Below are 22,365 nucleotides of genomic sequence, written 5' to 3'. Positions count from 1 at the left end.
GAACTACTGTGTAGGTTCAATCTGTTACAATGGTTGTCTATTGTAACTTCTTTTCTCCTGGGCCACAAAAGACAGTCAAGGCTGGGATATTAAACCTCTTGAGGGGCACCTGGCTGGCTCAGTGGGTTGAGGCCTCTGCCTTCAGCTTGGGTCATGATCCCAGGGTCCTGGGATCGAGCCCCACATTGGGCTCTCTGCTCAGTGGGGAGCCTAATTCTCCACACCACCCCCCTGCCTGCCTCTCTGCCTACTTGTGATCTCTGTCAAATAAATAAATAAAATCTTAAAACAAAAACAAAAACAAAACAAAACTTCTTGAACCTCTTTCCCTGTTGTGTCTCAGGTTACTCAAACTCCTCCTTGGTTGCTCTTGTCATATTTGGCTTCTAAATTTCAGAATGTTGTTTCTAAAGATGCTGCTTATGAACTGCTATGGTCTGGACTTTTGTTCCTCTCCACTTGGCTTCACCCATCAGGACTTTGCTCCAGCCCAGTTGTCTGCTGTTTCTAAATTAAGACTTCTTGTTTCCCTCCTCTGCAAGTGGTTATGGCTCTTTTGGTTAATCTTTGATGGGCTTGTGTTAAGGAACCCACAATTGTATTGTCTTTGCATTATCATCTTACCATTTCCTTTTCATGTGTGGGTTTGGGGCAAGGTTCCACAGAACCTGGGCAAGAGGACTCTTGAATAATGCTACCCTCTATGATATGCAAAGTATTCCTTTGCACCAACTCTCACCCAGCGTCAGAGGATGATGTTAACCCACCTCAGAGTGAGTTTCCTGCCTCCTTGGGTATCTACCACCCTCTTCTCCTCTGGGATGGAATATTTCAGCACCTGACCATCAGTCTCAAGATGCAGCTTACCCATGCGTCCCTAAGGATCCTCGGATAGAGGGCTCCTGATACCAGCCCTCGTGCTCCAAGGTTCCTAGTTAGAAATAGCTTAGGTCCACAATGGAACACTGGGTAACTTTATAAAATATAGAAGATTAAGGAAAAGAATTGTTGCAAAGAAAATAGACTATTATTTCTAAATGGCAGTAATTATAAAAGGAGTCTTGATGTTTAAAAACACAAGTTAAAATTCTTTGTTTCGTATGCTTTTTACCTTTCTATAACAAGCTCCAGTGGAACTGAGCACTCAGTTTTTATGTCCAGATTTTTGAAGCAATGAGAATATGTATTTTGAATACCTACTTTGCTAATATACAGTGGCTACTCTGAGTCAAATGCAAGGAATGTTAATTTACAAATATTTCAAATACTCTACCCCTCCTGGGGAAAGAAAATCATTCCTTTAAGTTCTTTTAAGCTCCAGGTAACTAACTTTTAATTTTCTACACTATCTCTGATTTTATGTTCTGATCATATTACAGAGAGTGACTTTAACAAAGACCACATTTTTTTAGTGCCTTGCTTTCATAGCAGTTGAATCCACACACCTATCTCTATGGTGACTTTTGTAAAGTCTTCCCTGAGATTTAAGTCCACAATGAGGCCATTAACCAGAAGTGAGAAGTAAGGAGGATTAGACACATGATTAGAGTAAATAGTAACCATGAATTCACTGGCCCACAACTGTTTGCTTAAGCTTTACTTTGGGGACAGAGGCTCCCATTAAATCTCATTTTCAGTACAGTGAATTGTCACTTACATTGACCTATCACGGAAAAATAAAAAGCTCCTCAAATTATATTTCGAAAGATAATAGTATTTTAAAGTTTATAGCTAGCTATCGCCCCACATTTTCAGCAGATTGTGCTGTGTACTGTGTGATGCATAATAAAATGTATCATGATCCCTAAGGGATCCTCAGATTTGTAATCTTCTGTTCATGTGTGTGTGCAGAAGACAGTGATATTTTACTAATATCTGGGAATAAAATGATATTACATATAATAAAATAAAAAGAGATAAAATTTCTAAAGAGTGTGTGTTTTATGGGCTACATGACAGCAAGATGGCAGAAAAGGGGGGAATACAGTATGTTCACAAATATTTATGATAAAAAATGAACGGTGCCAAAGTACACACGTATCTACTCATCAACTTCTTGAGGGTAAGGTGCCTGATCATTTCCGTACACTCATGTTTACTCCTAGGGCTGAGCCTAGTGCCAGATACATGGTAAGAATTTAATATTTCTTTATTAAACTTATGGATGGAATGCATTCGTGCATGTAGAAAATGTTATGGGAGCATAGAAGAGGCAACACTTGACATTCCAGGGAAAATAGAAGTGAGTGGATTAATGGATAAAGCGGTGGGAGACAGAGGTTTGTAGCTGAGACTGGGAATTGTTCCCCAGTATCTATTCTCTCCCCTTCTTCCATAGCTATAGTTCCCTTCATTTTGAGTGAGACACATCTGCCAACCCTCTTTGCTGCTAGGTATATCACTGAATAAGTTCTGGCCAGGTGATGTGTGTACATTTCAGGTTATGTCCTTGAAAGGAATGGGCACGCCCTCCTTTTCCTCTTAATTCCTCCAACCCCTGGCTGGCAGTGGACCTGTTGGGAAGCATCCCCCCACCCCGGACTAAGTTGACAAGGGCAAAACTCTTATACGCATCATAAGATAGGAGTGTGGGTACCTGGTGACTTTGTGGAGGAGAGCCCCTGTGCCAACAGGACTTTATGTGATAAATAAACTTGCTCTGTTGAAGCCATTGGTTATTCTGCGTCTCCGTCACAGTGGCTACGTTTATATCCTAATACAAGCATCAGTAAGAATTTATAGAGGCAATGTTTGCACTGAGTTTCAGAGATTGAGTAGGAGGAGTTCACCAGGGGGACTCAAAAATTTAGGTAGCCGTAGTAAAACCCTTTGAGGAGGTTTATATTTGTCCGCAGCTGCACGCTATAATTGGGGGATGGAAAGAGGCGAATTTGATCGTTTGTGGGTCCACTTCAGCCAAGTCTTTCTTTGCAGGCAATTCCTGGAAAGGAGGGACTTGGTCTTAAGTTGGCAAAGACCTTTACCCAACTTGCCCTGGAAGTCCGTCTAATGTGACATCCACTGTTCTAAAGAGTAAGGAAATAAAGTAGGCTCTTCTCCCTCCCAGTAGCTCTCTGCATCCATCCGCTGTAACGTTTCCTGCGCCCCGCTACACGCGCCAAGGCGGGTGCTCTCGCGACACAAAATTCTCGCTTTCCAGGGGACCGCCCGGTGCGGGTGGGGAGAGAGGCGGCCACTAGCGGTTCCGGGGAGGTCGACGACCCTGCGGACCGAGCGGTCCAACTGTGCGAGGGGTTCTTCGGTTTCAAGGAAAGGCTGGAACAGGAGTCACGGAACTTGGAAGGAAGAGCCACCCGCCGGCGGGGAGAGGCTGCAGGCGCCAAATCCCGCGGGAACAGCCCTCGGGCGGCGTCCGGCCCGCTCGCGGTTGCCGTGGAGACCCAGGTCCCGGCCGGCCCGCCGAGCGCGAGAGGCCGACCCTTGCGGGGCCTGAGCCGCGGGTCCACCGGCGCCGCGCTCCACCCCGCTCCGCCGCCGCGTCCGCCGAGGGCCACTGTGCGTGACCCGGAGAGGCTGGGAGGCGCGCCCTGCTTTCGGGAACCAGAGCCGGCGAGAGCCGGAAGTCGCGACCGCCGCAAACCCGGCCGGTGGGAGAGGCTGCCTTTGAACCAGACTGCAGCCGCCGCCGCCCCGCTGTCCCCGGGCTCCCGAGGGCACTGTTCAGACGCCAGCCTCCGGGGCCCCCAGGACAGCGGCTCCCGCGCCGCCGTCCCCGAAGCCCCGGGAAACATCCGCCCTCTAGGGTAAGGGGCGCCCGTGGGGCCACAGCCGCGGCTCGTGGGGAGCGCTACCCCCAAACGGGCCTCGGGAAAGGTCGCTTGGGAGACGAGTTCCCCACCCGCCTCCCCAGTCCCCCACACTTTGGGTGGGTCCTGTCGGCCCCCAGTGTGCGACGCTCGCATGCGCCGGCAGAGGCCGCCTCTTAGTCTTCAAGGCCACGACCAAGTGGGTCACCAAGGGGGTCCTGCATCAAGAGAGATTTACCGAGACAGCCCGTTCTTTTCACAGAGACGATGCTCGACGGACGGGGAAAACCACTTCCTGGGACATCTGAGCTGTAGTTCAGCCTGGGGTTACCGGCCACGGCCCAGGCGCAAACATGCTCCACGCCACCAGCGAACTGGAGTTCTCGAGCGACAAAACTTCGGAGGGGATCTCCCACCTCGCTTCCCTGGCGCTGTCAGCGGACTCCTCGCCCAGCGAAAAAAGCTCTCCTGGCTTACCCGAAAAAACGGGCTATCCCGACTCCGTTTACGTTATGGCCGCAAACATTTTTCAGGGAATTCGATTCGAAAAGTCCCCGGAGCAAGTCTTAATAAAGTACGGGAATGAACCCTTGCGGTCCTTGCCCGAGTCCGAGGATGAAGCCTTTCAGCGGTCGTCCTATGAGCTGGCTTTCAGTGCCCTGAAGTGTGAGTAGTACCAGTTTAAAGATCAGCACTGAAAGAAAACAATGAGAGAATATGTGGAGTGCAAACCACACACCCCACTCCTGCACCTGCCCCCGCTCCCTCCCACGCACCAGGTTTGGTTGTCACCCATAAGCCTGTCTTGGGTCAGTTGCAGATGTGAAGGAATGAGGGGAGTTCCAGTAAAATAAGCTCTTTGAGGCCAGAACTGTTTCTTCACTGCAGATCTGCTGGGGCCTAACACTGTGCCTGGGCTTCGATAGATGGGATGCAGAGTCGTGAAACTGATCAAGGAAACAGTTCCACTAACGCGAAGAGTTAAGAATCCATCCAAGTATCCAAGTACAGGGTTCCCTCTCCTTGGGTTATCTCTTTGCATTTTCTGTGTTGACATCTTGTATATTAGTGTATGAACTTTAACAAATATAAAAACCAGTAAGAGGGTGGGGGAGAGGAACAGAGATGGAGTAAGAAGAAAGGGTGCGATATATTCAAAATGAGTATCAAAATTAAATCAGCCCCAATTAAGGTGATCCCATTCATAACCAGTAGCCTTAATTTTGGGAGCTGGTATATTTTTTCCTCCAAACTTCTGTAGAATGCCCCTTTCTAATCTGTCTCCAGGGTTTGAGATGCAGTGTTTCAGACTCCCTCGGTCATGGTTAACATTTTTTCCTTAAAGATTTTATTTCCTTATTTGACAGAAAGAGAGAGAGAGAGAGAGATCACAAATAGGCAGAGAGGCAGGCATAGAGAAAGGGGAAGCAGGCTCCTCGCTGAGCAGAGAGCCGGATAGGGGGCTCCATCCCAGGACTCTGAGATCATAACCTGAGCAAAAGGCAGAGGCTTAACCCACTGAGCCACCCAGGCATCCCTTGGTTGTGATTAACTTCATCAGCTTCTGACTATGCAGACTCTAGGACAGAACCAGACATTGTTATTGTGAGAACAAGCAAAGGGTCTGGAGGTGTTCGTTATTGTACTAGCTATGAAATTTATATCATAATATATTGTACTATATGATATTAAGGTTTATATTGATTTGTAAACTGACTGAATGTAGTTCCAAAAAAGAAGTTCCAGAAATACTTAAGAGTATTAGAGGGGCGCCTGGGTGGCTCAGGGGGTTAAGCCGCTGCCTTTTGCTCAGGTCATGATCTCAGGGTCCTGTGATCGAGTCCCACATCGGACTCTCTGCTCAGCAGGGAGCCTGCTTCCCCCTCCTCTCTGCCTGCCTCTCTGCCTACTTGTGATCTCTCTCTCTCTCTGTCAAAAAATAAAATCTTTAAAAAAAAAAAGAGTATTATATTAACAGCCTGGCTGAAATGATAAGCACGTGCCCTTCCTAAAGTGACAACTTGAAAGGGCAACATGAATTTTCATGTATTTCCTTAGTATTAGTACTTTCTGGGCCTTCTACCTCCTTGCACATAGGCAGTTAACAATTGTTGAGTCAAACTAAAATGTCCTATTAATTACTTAGATGTGGGAAAAATATATATATATATATATATAGGTAGTTTGCAGACATGATGCAGCTCAACTCTGAAGCCAGGCATTTGTCAAAATAGAGAGAAATTTGATGTTAAGAGGCAATTTCTCTTTAGTTTTCCTTTGTATTCTCCTCCTTGAGGTTTTGGGTTTTGTTTTGTTTTTTTTCTTTTTTTCCTTTTTAAATCTGTCTTAACCATTTTTTCTTTTCCAGTGTAATCTTTCAGGCTGTTCCATCCATTGTTTCCATGCTTTAAAAAAAATGTAGTTTTAAAGACCAAGCTGTTGCGCTTTAAATAATGAGCCCAATGAACGTTTTTACATTTTCTCCTTGCAACAGTGAAAGGCAGACTGGGCATCTATGTTAATTAGTTGGTATTTAATGTTAAGGCCAAAATTCTACTATAGACAGTTTGTTTTCCTAATAGAATATGGAATCCTAGTTTTAGAAATCAGTACTAAAACCCTGAAATTTCTCTATATAAAATTAACACATTAACTAGATGGTCATGCTATAGTGATATGTGTATTACATTATTTTTTCTTTTTCTTTTTCTTGCTCTTTATTTCTGTTTTATGAAAGGGCCTTGTGACTAGTTGATATTTTTTAATGACCCAGAGAATCCCATTCAGATAAAGTATTGTCATAGGACTTCACAAACGTGCTTTTGCTTGAAATGTTCATTTTTAAAATTCTAATTCTAATGTAAGTTCAAATACTAAAAGTCTTTGGTTGTTTACTTGGTACAAATATTATATTCTTATAATAATACTATGCTTAAATTATTATCTCAATAATTTCTGAATATTCAAAAAGAAGAGAACCTGAATTTCTAAATGCATTAGATTTCCAAGATAATTAAGAGCCTGGCATTTTGCTTTAAAATATGGGGTGCTCTGTGCATTTCACTTTTATCTTCTGTATTATCAGTGTTCTACCAATATTTTCACGTGATATTTTATAAACTCACTTTTGGCTTGCACAGTGTAGGTTCTGGGACTCATAGTTCAGAAAAGAAAATTCTGGATTTTCTTCTCTCTGGTTTTATAGGAGCAATAATGCTGAAAAGGTTAATGGACAAACTAAAGAGAGCTTGGGTAATGGTCCCTTTTATTGGTGAATTTGTGAGTAGGTAATTAGATCATATTACCTTTTTTTTTTTTTTTTTCCCTGTGGAAGTACAAGGAGAAGGAAATAAATGACAGAGAAAAGTCCTTAATTACATAAGTGTTAAGTATATTCCTTTGGTTGTGTTGTTTTTCAGTTTTATTGTTTGCTCTTTTGTTGATGTCCTTTGTGTATAAGTTCTTTCAAAGCAGAGAGTATATTTACCTGATTAGCTTTCAAAGGTTGAAAGAGTTCAGTATGTTTTTTTAAGATGAAGACAAACTCTATTCCTGCTTTACTAAATAGCCCCAAAGTCAATTTTCTGCTAAAGAAGGGAATAAAGAGTAGCCTATTCCTTTTAAGTTTTATTTCTATCAAAAAATAGAGTTCCAGCAGCTAATTTGTTTTTTTCAAAGAATCTCTGGATGTTTCAAGGAATTCTAAATACTAAAAAAGAAGAAAATCTGGAAAATGATTTCTTAAGAAATAAACTAATGAACCACAATTAAAGAAAAAAGAACACTCGAAGAAAAAGATTTCCCTGAAATCGTTGACCTTATTGCTGGCTTAATTCTTTCTCCAGCCTCTTTAGGTATATACAGTAGTTGAACTTTCAGTCCCAGGAACTGACTGTGGCATTAACCTGCTCATTTCAGAATCTTCTAAACCTGTCAGTGAAAAACCCAAGAAATGCTCAATGTATGATTTGGTTATGGCTTTGGGAATTAGTAACTGTAGACGGGGAGCCCACGACCACCTCGGGGTCAGCAATTCACTGGAAGGACTCCCAGAACTCAGCGAAGCTCTACTTGTAGTTGTAGTTTATTACGGTGAAAGGTTATTTAAAATCAACACCAGAAAAAGGTGCGTAGGACAGGGTCCAGGAGAGACCGGGCACAAGGTTCCTATTGTCCTTTTCCAGTGGAGTCCGTGGACAATGCTCAGTTCTCTTAACAACAGTGTATGACAGCACGAATGAAGCACTGTAGTGTGTAGAAGGCAGTACACAGGGAAGCTCACCCAAGCCTCGCTGTCCAGGGTGTTTACTGGGTCAGTCGTGTAGACAGGGGTGCTCTTGTGGCTGACCTTACTCAGTCTCTAACTCTTCCAGAGGCCTCGCTGATACCGTGTTGCCAATGCCCATGTAAACTAGGACACTTTGATCAGGCAAGCTATTCCAAAGGCTTATAGAGGTTATCTCCCAGGAGCTTGCAGGGCCAGTTCTTTCCTTGAAATGTTCAGGGTTTGGCCACCCAGCCCTGCTGAATTAATTCTTTTTATTTTTTTTTTAAGATTTTACTTTATTTATTCATTTGAGAGAGAGATAGCAAGCCTGTGTGCACATGTGCAAGTGGGGGAGGGGCAGAGGGCAAGAAGTACATTCCCCAGTGAGCGCGGAGCCTGATGCAGGGCTAAGGCTTGATCCCACAACTCTGAGATGAGGACCTGAAGTGAAATCAAGAGTCAGAGGCTTGGGACGCCTGAGTGGATCAGTTGGTTAAGCGTCTGCCATTGACTCAGGTCATGATCCCAGCGTACTGGGATGGAGTCTCACATCGGTCTTCCTGCACGGGGAGCCTGCTTCTCCCTTTGCCTGCTACTCCCCCTGCTTGTGCACGTTCTCTGACAAATAAATAAATAAAATCTTAAAAAAAAAAAATGAGTCAGAGGCTTAAGGACTGAGCCACCCAGGCTCACCCAGCCACCTGCTGGGTTAATTCTTGACTGCATAGTGATTCATTAGGAAAATGGTCTAGATCAATAACCCCATAAGCTCTGGTTTCATGTAAGATGTTAAAGCAGTTTCCCTGAATGGCAGTAATAATATATTTGCATAGCTCTTTGTAATTCAAAAAAGTTTATGTCATTTGATATACCAGTCCTTTGGGTTGCAAGATTCTCATTTTGCAGATGAAAAATTGAGGGAACTCAAGAAGAGATTAAATGATGTAGTAAGGAACTTGCAGGAAGATAGTTAAAAAGAGGAAGTATTTCATCTGGTTGGAAGGGATGGTAGAATAGCAACCCCATCCCTGATCCTAGTTTTTTATGGTCCCATGTTATTTTATTTTAGTTGTATAATGATTTTATATTTGGTGATGCCAGCTTTCTTTACCTGTTTTGCCAAAAAAGACTTAAACAATTTTGTTTCCCTCCTTCCACATACACACAGACTGCATCTATCTGTATTGTAGAATTACATTTGAAATTCTTGAAGATTCTAGAGATCCCTCACACGAAGGAAACTCTATGAGAACATAATAAAAATAAAGAGGGAGAACCTAGAGGAGAGTCAAAAGAAGGAGTATCTTCCACCTTTCTTCCAGAATGGGAGGGATGAAGGGTGGTCTATGTGAATTTTGGGGTCCAATAAATAGCCCTCCTCCTTTATACTTGATTTGGGAACCAACTGAAAGAGGGAAAAAAAGGTGTCTGGGGACATGGCTTTAGATCTCCAGCCAGGTGGCTTGCAAAAACTTTACTACTGACTTAGAGACTTCTCATCTAATCCATGACTCAGCTGAAGTGTAGACCTCTCTCCTGCACGTCCTGGAGACACACAGGCACATGGAAGAGACCTCCATGTTGAAAACCTGAGCAATGGGGATTAAGAGTTCTCTTCAACAGACTAAAGAGAACAGCCATTAATTAGTGGGGAACAGGGAATAATAATTCAAGTTATTGTGCCCAACTAGGTAGGAGAGGCAAGGTTTACAATCTCCAAGTAAATCCTGATAACTCAAATTAGTTATTGGCAAAGTGTTTGATTTGGTCACTCTGGTTTGTTATTAAGAGGAAGATGAAGAAAGGCAGCATAATATTGTTGTGGTAAAGAACGCATACTTTGGTGCCAGACTGTCTGGGTTTGAATCCCCGATTTGCTGCTTGCTGTGTGACTAAGAACATCTTACTTAACCATTCTTTTCCTCATTTTCTAATCTATAAAATTGGGATCATAATGGTAACTAGGTCACAGGGTTGTTATGAGAGTTCAATGAATATATGGACCGCACTTAGAACAAGGTATAGCACATAGAAAGCACTATCTAAAGTATATGGTTACTATTAATGTTGATATCACGATGTGTGCATGTTATGTAAATTGTAGATATGCAAAGGTACTGTGTTCCGCACAGTATCAAAGGCAGCCCAGAGATGCTATCAGTTTTGACAAGAGCCCCCAAAGGAAAAATGCAGTGTTGGCAAAATCATCATTCTCTCATTCTGCCTCTCCTATTTCTTAGGAGTTAAGCATCTTCATTGTTCAAAATTCTGTGGCCTGGGTGGGTCTGCTTCCTTAGGATGCCTTCATTCCTATGATGACTCTATTTTCTGCGATAAAAACTGGGCCCCATGCTAAAAACCTATGAAGTAGGTAGGAATTGGTTTGCAAGTATTTAGTTTATAAAACTAAAGCTTATTTTTCTAGTAAGTGAAATGAGGATATTGTCTTGTATAATGCAGCCATAATTGGTGGCTCTGGTATGGATCATGATTTCTAGGATTTCCTCTGGAAACTGGAGTCTGTGCTCCCATTAGTCACTTCTGTTTAGTTTTCCCACCTCCCAAGTGAAAACAAATTCAGGGTGTGTTGTGCACACTGTAGGTTGAATGAATTGAAGCTAGCTAGCCTAGGTTTCTGCTCAATTGATTAAAGCATTTGTCACATGATGTGTGTCTAATTTAAGGAGTTGTAACTGCATTGTGTGGAGTTTTTTCAATGTATCCACTTGTTTCCACCTAGCACCTTTGCAATTCTCTCTCTGCCTGGAATGCTCTCTCCTCTCAGATCTTGCCATGGCTAACTCCTTGTCATTTGGGACTTTGATGAAATGTTATTAATGTCTTCACTAGTGAGTCCTACCAAATATTTCAGTAAGAAGTAATATTGATCTAACACAAACTCTTCAAAGAATATAGGAAGAGGGAATGCTTCCCACTTTACAAGGCCGGTATAACCCTGATCCCAACATTGACAAGGATATTATGAAAAAAGAAAATGACAGACCAATATGCCTCATGATCATAAACATAGGATAAAACTCCTAAATAAGATATTAGCAAATTGAATCCAGCGATACATTAAAACTGATAAGACATTTAAATTGTATCCTCTTTAATGTTTTTCAAAGGACATAAAGGCTGGAATTCCTTTATTATTACTTTAGCTATTCTGATAATGTTCCTTTAACTAGGATTTCATGTGGAACCTGGGTCCTAAGGATCCAGGATTCATAAAGATGCCGAGTATTCATCATGTAATTGTAATTTGAGCCTTTGTCAAGAATTGAGGTAAATTTTAGACAGGAAGATAAAGGGGTTGTATTGTCTAAAGTGTATTTTGATTCTAAAGTTTTCATTTTCAGTTTTGATATTTTCAGTAACAGACATTTTCCTTGTCTTACAGTTCAAGATATTTTGGAAACTATGTTAATAGACAGCTATATCTTCCCAAGTACCACAATAGTAAGTAGACAAGCTTTATATAATTAGCTGTCTCATGATTGTTATTTAGAAAGTACTAAAAAGCCTTTAGATTTAAATCAAAACTAGTTTGCTTTGAAACATATCCTGAACTCTTTCCTACTTCTAATTCTGATCCTACTCCTTTCTTCATGATGAACATAGCAAAAATTGTCTTTTAAAAAGGTTTTTTTTTTTTTTTTTACTGGATTTTTTTTTTTCCATTTGGAAGTCCTCCTCTGTTTCTCAATACAACCAGACTATGTAAAAATAGTCATTTCTGCTCTTTTATGAAAAAATAGTGGAATGGAAAATTGTATACTTTCCTTTATGTGTCTTTCCCCTTGGTAGCCAGATCATTTGAGCAGTCTTATTATTGTGATGCTGTATGATTTCCAAGATAGAAAATTTCAAGCTCGTCTTTTTTCTGATAATGAAGAGCCCATAGCAGAAGTTCAAGAAGTAGAGAACCTTCTTAACAGGTAATTGTTAAAGTGCAAAGGATATTTTATATGAAATAATTATTAGTATTTTCACTGGTAAAATTGTATACCATGTAATGTATAGATAAGTGTCAATCATTTATAGAGGAAAAAAATAAAAGTTCACGTTTCTCGAATTTCTTTACAAACAGTCTTGAACAGGTTAAATATTGTTTAAAATCAAGTTGTTTTGAAAGCTTGAATTGTAAGATCCAACTTGTAAGTATTTAAAAAATCATGAAAAATTCCTAATAATGTTTTAGCATATACATAAGTTAAACTTCATTTGAAACAGCTATTATTTATTGACCTAGCTCTGTTTATAGCTCTCCAACAAGAGGTAAGAACCCACTACTTTGCCAAATTAAAAAAACAAAACAAAACACACAAACACAACTTCTATGTAGTTAAGAACAAACTATTAAGTTTTAAGTTTGTTTTCTTTTTAGCTTATATCTTGGCAGAAACGTACTATGGAGAAAATAATAGTACCTACCTAAAAAGGTGGTTGGGAAAATTAATTAAACTAATGGATATGAAATACTTAGCTTAGAACCACACACATAAAAAATGGTCAATAAATGTTAAGTGTTACTTTTAGGACTTTTGTTATCCTGTTGTTGAACCTTAATGGAAAGCAGAATATAGCAACAAAAACAAAAAAGAGTCTTGTAAGAAGAGTTTCCCCTAGTGAATAATCTGAAACAGTTACCAGTATGGTATTTCTTTTTATGTTGTTATGGGAAATTCAAGCAGTTTCATTTAGATTATGAGGCCAGAGGACTAAGGTAATGGAGTGATAATAATAACTGACAGTTACTGAACACTTAATATGCATCAATCACTTGTCAGGAGCCCTTTCATAAAACCCTCTGAGGAGAATACTGTTAGTAAGTTGTATTTTAACACATGGAAAAACTGAGGCACACACAGGTCAGGGGAACCTACCAAAGGCTATAGATCCAAGAAGGGAGTAGCCAGAATTCAAATTCAGGAAGGCTGACACCAGAGTCCCAGTGTTAACCATTTCTAGGCTATTGCTCCTTCCACTCAGGACAGTGAGGTCTTGCTGAAGTCCTCTGGAAGATTAAAGGTAAGACATAGTCACATCTCCTTTTAGCCGTAGCCGTAAGAAATTGTAAGATGGAGAAGAGCAAAAACAATCAGAGCTATCTCCCCTCTGTGTTGGATGGGTAAGACTCACCCTGTTTCCTGTGTGGGTTTCCGGGAAACCACCTGACAGCCCTCCCACTCCTGGGCAACCTGCCTCCAGGGACAGGCACCCAAATACATCAGAGAGCATTGATGGGGGGATATACTATGGGACAGGCTTGGAGTTTCAGCTTTGCTGAGCTTCCCTCAGTTTCTGTTTGACTTAGTCAGGACTCAAGAGACACTGGTCGAAGTCGCAGCCAGTCTCTGTGAGCCTAATGAGAATGGAGGTTAGCCTGAGTCGGCCAGGAAAGCCAAGGGACTCTAACCAAATAAGAAAGACCAGACTATGCTTTCATCATCAGCAGATTTTTAGCAGAACATTAGCAAGGCAGTGAATAGGACAAGTAAGGGCCATGGCTCAGGAGGCCAACGGAGCCAGAAGATACCACTGTCTGAGGATTCCTGATTCCCAGTTCTTGAGCTTACACGTTACAGTTGTGTTTAAGTTTCTTCATTTAGAATAACTTCTTCTATCATCTCCATACCCCAATTCCAAATTCTTGGTTTCCCAGGAATTTGGCTCCATAGGGTCTGGGTGCATTCCTTTGGGCCAATCCCTCATGGCCAGTAGAGTCAGAATCTCTCGATCAACCTCTATAGATCTCCGGGGGCTTGGGGCTGGGTGCTTTTGTCTCCAGGGAAGCAGAGTCATTGCACACTTGAAGTATACCTTACTTTGTTTCTACTGAGAGGATAAAAACCAGTTTTAAAAGGTGATAGAAGTAATTATTTAGCAAGAAACCAAGTAAGAATGATTTCCTTCTTATGAAATTTCTGTTTGATCTTTGTTGTTGTTCTTGTCTCTCCCACACATCCTTGTGTTTTATATGCTATGTACCAACTTGTGTCTTTTCCTTTTATTTGTTCATGGCTTTAGTGATCCACCTATTACCATTTTGGACATACGCAGGGTCCTTAAGAACTCATTCCTTGTATAAATCAATTAGTTTTTAATACTATGTGCATGGGTTCAATAAAAACATACCATAGCCAAAAAAAAAAAAAAAAATACCATAGCCATGTCCTCTCTCACTCCCTATGCCCTCACACTAGTCCAAACATCAGTTTGTACCAAATAATGTGTTGGACTTTTGTGAGGCAGAATTGGAGAATGAGCAGCGAAAGACTAGAGAGGGAGCAGGACGGGAAAGTGTTAGTAGTCCCTCCTTCCACACCACCCAAAACTATTCCTCCTGAAACCTTCCACATTAAATTATGGCACCAGCGTCAACCTGGACACCAACCTTGATACTTCTTGCCTCCCCTTTCCTGTGCCCACACCATACCTCGTGTGGTAACTCCACCTAGAAAACATGCTTCATCTGTCTACTTCCCATTTCCGCTACTACCTTCCAAAGCCAAGCTACCATCTTGCTACACCAGCTTCCTTGTTGATTTCCCTGCCTATAACTCATCCTTTCCCACAATCTCTTCTACACGACGGGTAGAGCAGTATTTTAAAAATGTAATTATTTGGTCATAAGCGAGTATCTTGAACTTGACTTATCCTCTTGCTGTATCAACTAGAAAACTGGACAAAATATATGAGGCAAAGATTTGGGCATCAGACAAGACACAGCACAGAAACTTGATCCCTGAGAGAATGAAAACAAATGAAGATGAGTGTTAGAATAATCCTGGCTTTATGCCTAGAGGTACTTTCCAACTGTGGTACAGGAAGGGGGGGCAGCCCAAGAGGAAAATGGTAGTCTCACTAAGAAAACAGAGATCAGAATTTTGGAAGGCTGAATGATAATTTGTCTTTTCTTTTTTATTCTGTTAAAGTGATAAGGTCATTTATATTGAATAATTTTTTAAAATGTTAAAACCAAGCAGGTACTTTACTGAAACAGGGATTCATTACATTTTTCATATATGTCTCTTTTCTCGTCTTCCCCAGTTCTCTCATTGAGTTCAGTTTCTCATTTGCTAAAATGGTCCCCAAATACTTATTCATGGGTTTTTATATCTCATATTCTTTCTACCTCTTCTTTGGAAACTCTTAGACTATTTTGCTTATTAATTAGTGAATGTTCTGAAACAGTTGCCAGTATGATGTCTGATTTTATATTTGTATGAGAAATTCAAGTAATTGACTGAAGATTATCCTTTGGCATTGAGAAAATATTCTAGTTAGGGGTGCCTGGGTGTGTCAGTTGGTTGAGTGTCTGACTCATGGTTTCTTCTGGGGTTGTGATCTTGGCATAGTGGGACGGAGCCCCCTATTGGGCTCTGTGCTCCGCATGGAGTCTGTTTGGGATTCTCTCCCTCTCCCTCTGCCCCTCCCTTAACTCACATGTGTGCCCTCCTTCTCTCTCTCAAATAAATAAATAAAATCTTAGAAAAAGAAAATATTTAATTTATGCTTAAAGGGAACCACATATATACAATATACAAAAATAAATTTGAAATGGATTAAAGACTTGAATGTTAAGATTGGAAACCATAAAGCTCCTAGAAAAAAACCTAGGCTGTAAATCCTTGGCATCAGCACTATTCGTTTGCACCAGTCTCCTCAGGCAAGGGCAACAAAAGCTAAAATAAATTAGCAAAAGCTAAAATAAATAAAATAAAATAATAAATAAAATAAAATAGCTTTTGCACAGAGAAAGAAATCCAACAAAACAAAACGGCAACCTACTGAATGGGAGAAGATATTTGCATATCATCCATCCAATAAAGGGTTATGTCCAAACTATATAGAAAACTTACACAACTTAATATTAAAAAACACAACAAATTAAAAAGTGGGAAAAGGACTTGAATAGACATTTTTCCAAAGAAGGCATATAGATGGCCAGCAGCACCTGAAAAGATGTTCAACATCAACACTTATCAGGGAAATGTAATTCAAAATCATCATGAGATAGCTGACACCTGTCAGATTGGCTATTATCAAAAAGATGAAAAATAACAAGTGTTGACAAGATGTGGAGAAGTGGAGAAAAGCAAATCCTTATATGCTGTTGGTGGGAATATAAATTAGTGCAGCCACTGTGGAAGACAGTACGGAGGATCCTCAAAGAGTAAAAGTAGAACCACTATAGGGTCCAGCAATGCCACTGCTGGGTATTTATCCAATGAAAATGAAAACACCAATTTGAAGAGATATATGCACCCCTGTGCTCATGGCAGCATTGTTTACAATAGCCAAGACATGGAAGCAATAGATAATGGATGAAGATGGGATGTATACATAAAACTCAACCATAAAAAAGGAGTGAAATCTTGCCATTTGCAACTACATAAATGGACCTAGACTGTGTTATGCTAAGTGAAATAAGTCAGAGAAAGACAAGCAGCATATGATTTCACTTGTATGTGGGATCTAAAAAAACAAATGAACAAACAAAACAGAAATAGTTTCATAGATCCAAGAAACAAACTGTGGATTACCAGAGCACTGAGGGCTGTGGTGAGCAAAATGGGTGAAGGGGGTTAAGATGTATAAACTTCCAGTTATAAAATAAATAAGTCATGGGTATGCAATATACAATATAGGGAATATAGTCAGTAATATTCTGATAACTTCAGTGACAGATGAACTAGAATTAACTTGGGGACCATTTCATAATGTCTAAAAATATTGACTCACTATGATATATACCTGAAACTAATAGGATATTGTATGTCAATTATACATCAATTAAAAAATAAGAAAATAAACTGAAGGAAAATGGTGTATTAAGGTTCTATTCTGGCAACTGACATGCCCCAACTCAAACAAGAGTAGGCAAAAGAAATAATTTATTTAAGGTATTTCATGGAAGGTTGAACATCAAGATGGCAGGAAGCGCAGTGATATGGCTATGCTTCTACTAAGTCCTATGACTTAAATATCCTCAAGATTCTTTAACTCTAGTCTCTGCTTCTCTGTGTGCTTTCGCTTCTTTCTTTTCCTCCTTTGTTCCCAGAATGGGAAACTTGGCTGCTGACAACTCAGGAGCTTTACATCTTACAGCACCAACACTAGAAAGACTGGCTTGATTCTCTCTTCCTACATCCAAAAATTGTTTGACCCTGCCTTGAGTCAAGTACCCATTCCCTACCAATCAGCAGTGGCCAACGAGACTGTGAGTCATTCAGGGTCCCCTTCCAAGAAAGTCATATGAATGGAGGGAGGAGAGGAACGTTTCTCAGGAGAGAGGGATTTCTATTCCCAGAAGGGAAGCTGTGCTTAGAATTCAAACCCCAGGTTTCTACTGTAGATGGAACATTGGTATGCTAAATATGTTGACCAAGAGCAAGAACTTCCCATTAACTAGGTACAATCATAGCTCCACCATGATCTGCTGCTAGTCAGAATAACATTCCCCGACTTAAGGAGAGCAACACAAAAACTTTAGGAAACATGCCTTTTTTCACGTGAGTGGTTGTGACAGAGCCATGATATTCTTTCTTTTTCTTTTCTTCGAAGATTTTATTTATTTATTTACTTGAGAGAGAGAGAGAGAGCATGAGCGGAGGGGAGGGGCAGAGGCAGAAACAGACTCCCCACTGAGCAGAGGGTCCGATGCGGGGCTTGATACCAGGACCCAGGATCATGACCTGAAATGAAGGCAGACGCTTAACCGACTGAGCCACCCAGGCACCCCAGAGCCATGATATTATTAAAATATAGGTTTCTCTTTGTTATTTTATTCTTAGCAAATTGCATTTGCATTTCTCCACTACATCATCAACCATCACTGACTTATCCAAAATAACCTTCATGGTTCCTTATGGAAAAAAGAGAATAAAACCTATCATAAGCAAGTGATTTGTATATTTTCTTTGTATTTTTGTATTACCAATTACTTAAAACATATTTCTGTTTACCTTCTAACCAGTTTTTCTCTCAATTACGTTTTTCCAATGCTCTATAGGAATAAATATGAAGATTTTATTCCTTTTTTTCTGTAAAAGAACTGTAACTCCTTTATTGTATTTAGAAATCTAGTAAACTTCTAATTATGTAAAATAATTAATGTAAACATTGGGAATAATTCTTTTTGCCATCATTTATAGATGTAAAGTTTCCTGGGACACACTATATTAGGTGTAATTTTATTATCTTCTTTTAGAGGCAGCATTTTCTTTGCTATTGGAAGCCCACAGCTAGCCCTGGGCACTAACACACCAGGGAGACTTAAACTAATCTGGGATTGAAATAATTGGAAGCTGTGCTTCAGTCCTCATGAAGGCCAGTTAGTCTTTTTTTTTTTTTTAAGATTTTTATTTATTTATTTGTCAAAGAGAGAACAAGCAGGGGGGAGTGGCAGAGGGAGAGAGAGAAACAGACTCCCCATTGAACAGGGAGTCCAATGTGGGGCTCTATCCCAGGACCCTGGGATCATGACCTGAGCCAAAGGCAGACTCTTAACCCACTGAATCACCCAGGAATCCTGCCAGTTATTCCTTTTTACTTTATTCCTAGGATTGTCTTTTGGTGACCCCATTCGAAGCCTGGGGACTTTATCAAAGCTCCCCTCCCATAAAGTTGGCATGCCCCAAATTTCCATATTTGTTCCCCATGGCCCATGAATCATCATAAGCTCTGTATAGCTCTTATCATCTCAGGCACCTATTTCAGAATTGGCAGATAATTTCATATATGACTTCTTCTACTTGGAACACTGGATGGCTCTCTCATACCCCTCCCTGACTCCTGACTCACTCTTACTTCTACCCTTATGGCTTAGCCTAAATGTAACTCCTGAGAAACTTTCCTCAACTCCCATAGCAGTACCCCTCCCTTGCGCCACCATAGTATTCATGACAATGTCCCTTGTCACAAATACTTAAGTCATTTAAAAATAATTGCTTTGTCTCCCTTTACCAGACTCTACAGTTTGTGATATCAGAAACAGCATCTTCCTTGTGTATCCCTTTGTTCCTATCACCTAAAACAGTGCCTGGAACACAGTAAGAATGCAAATATTTGTTCATGAATAGATTGGTATTTCTCTATGCTTAGGTGGCCTTCCATTTCCTGCAGAAAAAATTCCCACTTCCAATGCATGGTATATAAAATTTTTTGTGACATGAGAGCTGGATCTCTCACCCCGTACTCTAAATATGCTTTGCTGTTTAACATCTCTGTATCTTCAGGGTCCTCTGCCCTTTGTCTGTGTGTCTTTTTTCCCTTGGGGTCTGGAAAAATGCTGTCTGTGTCTTCTCTTATGGTCTGGAAAATTCTTGCTCCTCTTTTAATAGTTTAAGTGTCTCCTCCTGTTTGAAGTCCCTTTGGGCTGATTCTTGTTCTTTTTCTGATACATTTACTTTATCTGTGTATCTTACAGCATTCATCATGGGCTAAGATTGTTTGTTTATATGCCTAATACACTACCAAATTATAAGTAACTTACAGGTGGAAGCTCTCTTTTAATCTCTATAGCCCAGGTCTGATCACAGTTCGTAGTTAACAATATTAAAAAAAATAGGCATAATAGTTATCACTTTTTAAATTTATTTAAATTTAAATTTATTATCACTTCTTGAATAGCCTGACTTTGAAATACATTTTCAAAAGTATGTTTGCAACAGTTCTGTGAGGTAGATATTAGTTCCTAATTCCTAGAGTTTAGAAAAGCTCAATAACCTGTCTAATGTCACATAGTTAGTAACTGGTGGAGGCAGAATTTGAACCCAGATAATCTGATTGCAGAGTCCAAGCCATACTGGCTGGAGAGGCAGGGGGAGAGGAGGCAGAAGGAGGGGGGATTATGGCATGATATCAGGAGGGGCAAAAATGGTTCCGTGTGTGGCCAGGCATAGATCATGGATGGGAGTGGTGGAAATTGAGAACCTAGGAGCTGGTTTAGGTTAATTATTAATACCTAAGTGTATCATGATAAGGAGTTTCGATTATTTCCTGTAGCTAATGGGCTCATTTTAGATTTAAGCTTAGGAATTACCGAACTACAATTTAACATATACAGATCGCCCTGACGATCTGTACATGTTAAATGTACAGTGTATCTGTATAGATACACTGGCTGTGTATACAACGGGTGCTGGCAAATAGGGCATTGAGCAGCTCTCTGTGGTAGTATTCAAATTATAGTGGGCAGTGGACTTCTGGATCAAGGATCCTGAGGAAAAGCCATTTTTGCTTCCATTTTCATCATTGCGGTCCATCTTACAGCTATGGAAGAAGTTACTAGTATAGCCACGGGGTAATCCATTTACAAAAGAAATGTGTGCCTGGTTATCCTAATGCATTTGGATTTGGTCTTTATCCTCAATCTGATATTGTATATTTATACAAAAATCTTTATGACTGTATATATACTTTAAATTACTTTTGTATGATTGAAAAATATTACAATTCACAGTATGAAATGTTTGCTACCTGGAAATTATTTCTCTGTGTACTTCTTTCCCCCATGTATACAACACATATATTTTTCTAGGCTTCATAGCTCTAATTTTTATGTGTAATGATTGAATAATTCAGTTGATAGTCTTTATGGTAAATACCATATAGGTATTTGGAAGGGCTATTTAATCAAAGGTGGTATGACCTCAGAAACATCTCACATGTATGATATAGAACAGTAACTCACCCGTTTCTATTTATTTATTTTTGATGCAAATTAATGTATTATGTAGTTGTTTTTAGTGTCCCTTGCTGTAGTTCTCTGACATTAGGAGATAGCACTACACAAATCTAATTTTATTATATCCCTAGAAGTCTTAATGTTTGATAACCCTTCTCTCTCCTCCCCCAAATGCCCCATCTATGTTCTCCCTCTCTGTTTCCCTCTCTCTCCTTTTCTCTCTACCTCCCCCTACTCCAATCCCTTCCTTCCTCTAGCTCTCCCTTCCTCATGCAGGCTACATATTCATACACAAACACATTGTTGGTGAAAAGTTCTCATTCTACTGGGTACATAATCTTTTTTTTTTTTTTTAAGAGAGAGAGAGAACGAACAAGTGTGCCCCCATGCGAGTGGGGAGGGGTGGGGCAAAGGGCGAAGTAGAGAATCTCAAGCAGACTCCACTCTCAGTGTGGAGTCAGATGTGGGGCTCAATCTCATGACCCTGAGATCATGACCCGAATCAAAATCAAGAATTAGATGCTCAACTGACTGAGCCACCCAGGCGCCCCTGAGCAAATAAGCAGCTTGATCTTACTAAGCTTTCTGTAGCCACATACACCACTCTGGCTGCACTTGACTCTTCCTCTCCTATCTTTTCCCCATTTCTCATTCAAGGCTATCCTTGAGTTTTATTATTCACTTGGATTCCTGCTGTGAAAATTCTGATTATGGGTCCTATATCCTCATTTATTAGTCATTTTCTATGAGATCTAGAGAAGTCACTGGATCCTCATGGCAATGCTAATAACCTTTTCTTGTTTTTCTTTTCTGTTACGGGATAATCAGAACTAGTAAGGACTTGATATTGAATCATGAAAGTTCCTTAATCTTACCAAGACCACACTGTTGGCAACTATGATAATAACTAGCCTATAGTGAGTGTCTGCCATGTGCCAGGAATTGTGCTAAGTATTTTGCACACGTGGTTGGTAATCACCGCATGAATAGCAAGTTAAGTCGACCACATTCTACAGATGAGAAAACGGACTGAGAAAAGAGATTCATTAATACACCCAAGTCACACAGCTAGTAAGTGACAGAAACCAAATTTAACTTTAAATTTGTCTAACTAAATTCCACACCTCTTTCACTACATAAAATTTCTTGCAGTCGGCAACTGATATAAATATCTGGAGAGACATGTATCTACACAGGGGCAGCAAAAACTGAAAAGAAGCTGCATTATTGGATTTCTATTTTCAAATAATTTATACTGTGAAAATTTGAGGCAGAATTATAGAAGGTTGTTAGAATTCTAAATCTAATTTGTAAATTTTTCTAGTGGAAAATTGGTAGTCTTGTCTTCAATGCAGTAGTCACCAAGAATGGATTTTCTGTCTCTAGTTTTAAGACAAAATTGGCTGCAGCTTTGGCAAGATGCCGAATCAAACATGATGCCCTTTCAATATACCACATTCTTCCAGAAACAGTTAGGAACCAGGAACTAAGGGCCTCTACTTTGCCACTTTATGCTTGGATAAATACTTGTAAAATCAGGTAAGAGTTTTAATCAAATTGTTTATTCACATTTCAGTTTGCTAGCCTTTCAAAATAATGTGATAAGAAATATTATCTTTTTAATGGGTGGGTGG

At 40.2% G+C, this 22,365-nt stretch overlaps 1 protein-coding gene across 2 annotated transcripts in view; it reads left to right on the top strand.

Moving 5' to 3' along the window:
- The first annotated feature begins 3,622 nt into the window (after nt 1-3,622).
- Nucleotides 3,623-22,365, top strand: part of NSUN7 (NOP2/Sun RNA methyltransferase family member 7) — a 55,896-nt gene continuing 37,153 nt past the window's right edge. For both annotated transcript variants that reach the window (XM_045998446.1, XM_045998445.1), the window contains exons 1-5: nt 3,623-3,764; nt 4,030-4,433; nt 11,438-11,496; nt 11,845-11,975; nt 22,118-22,270. In XM_045998446.1, coding sequence (XP_045854402.1) covers nt 4,121-4,433; nt 11,438-11,496; nt 11,845-11,975; nt 22,118-22,270 — 656 coding nt within the window. In that variant the 5' untranslated portion in view covers nt 3,623-3,764; nt 4,030-4,120. The remainder of the gene's footprint in view (nt 3,765-4,029; nt 4,434-11,437; nt 11,497-11,844; nt 11,976-22,117; nt 22,271-22,365) is intronic.

This window comes from Meles meles, chromosome 2 (assembly GCF_922984935.1).
Source record: "Meles meles chromosome 2, mMelMel3.1 paternal haplotype, whole genome shotgun sequence".
NCBI lineage: Eukaryota > Metazoa > Chordata > Mammalia > Carnivora > Mustelidae > Meles > Meles meles.
This window is presented reverse-complemented; position numbering and strand designations above follow the sequence as displayed.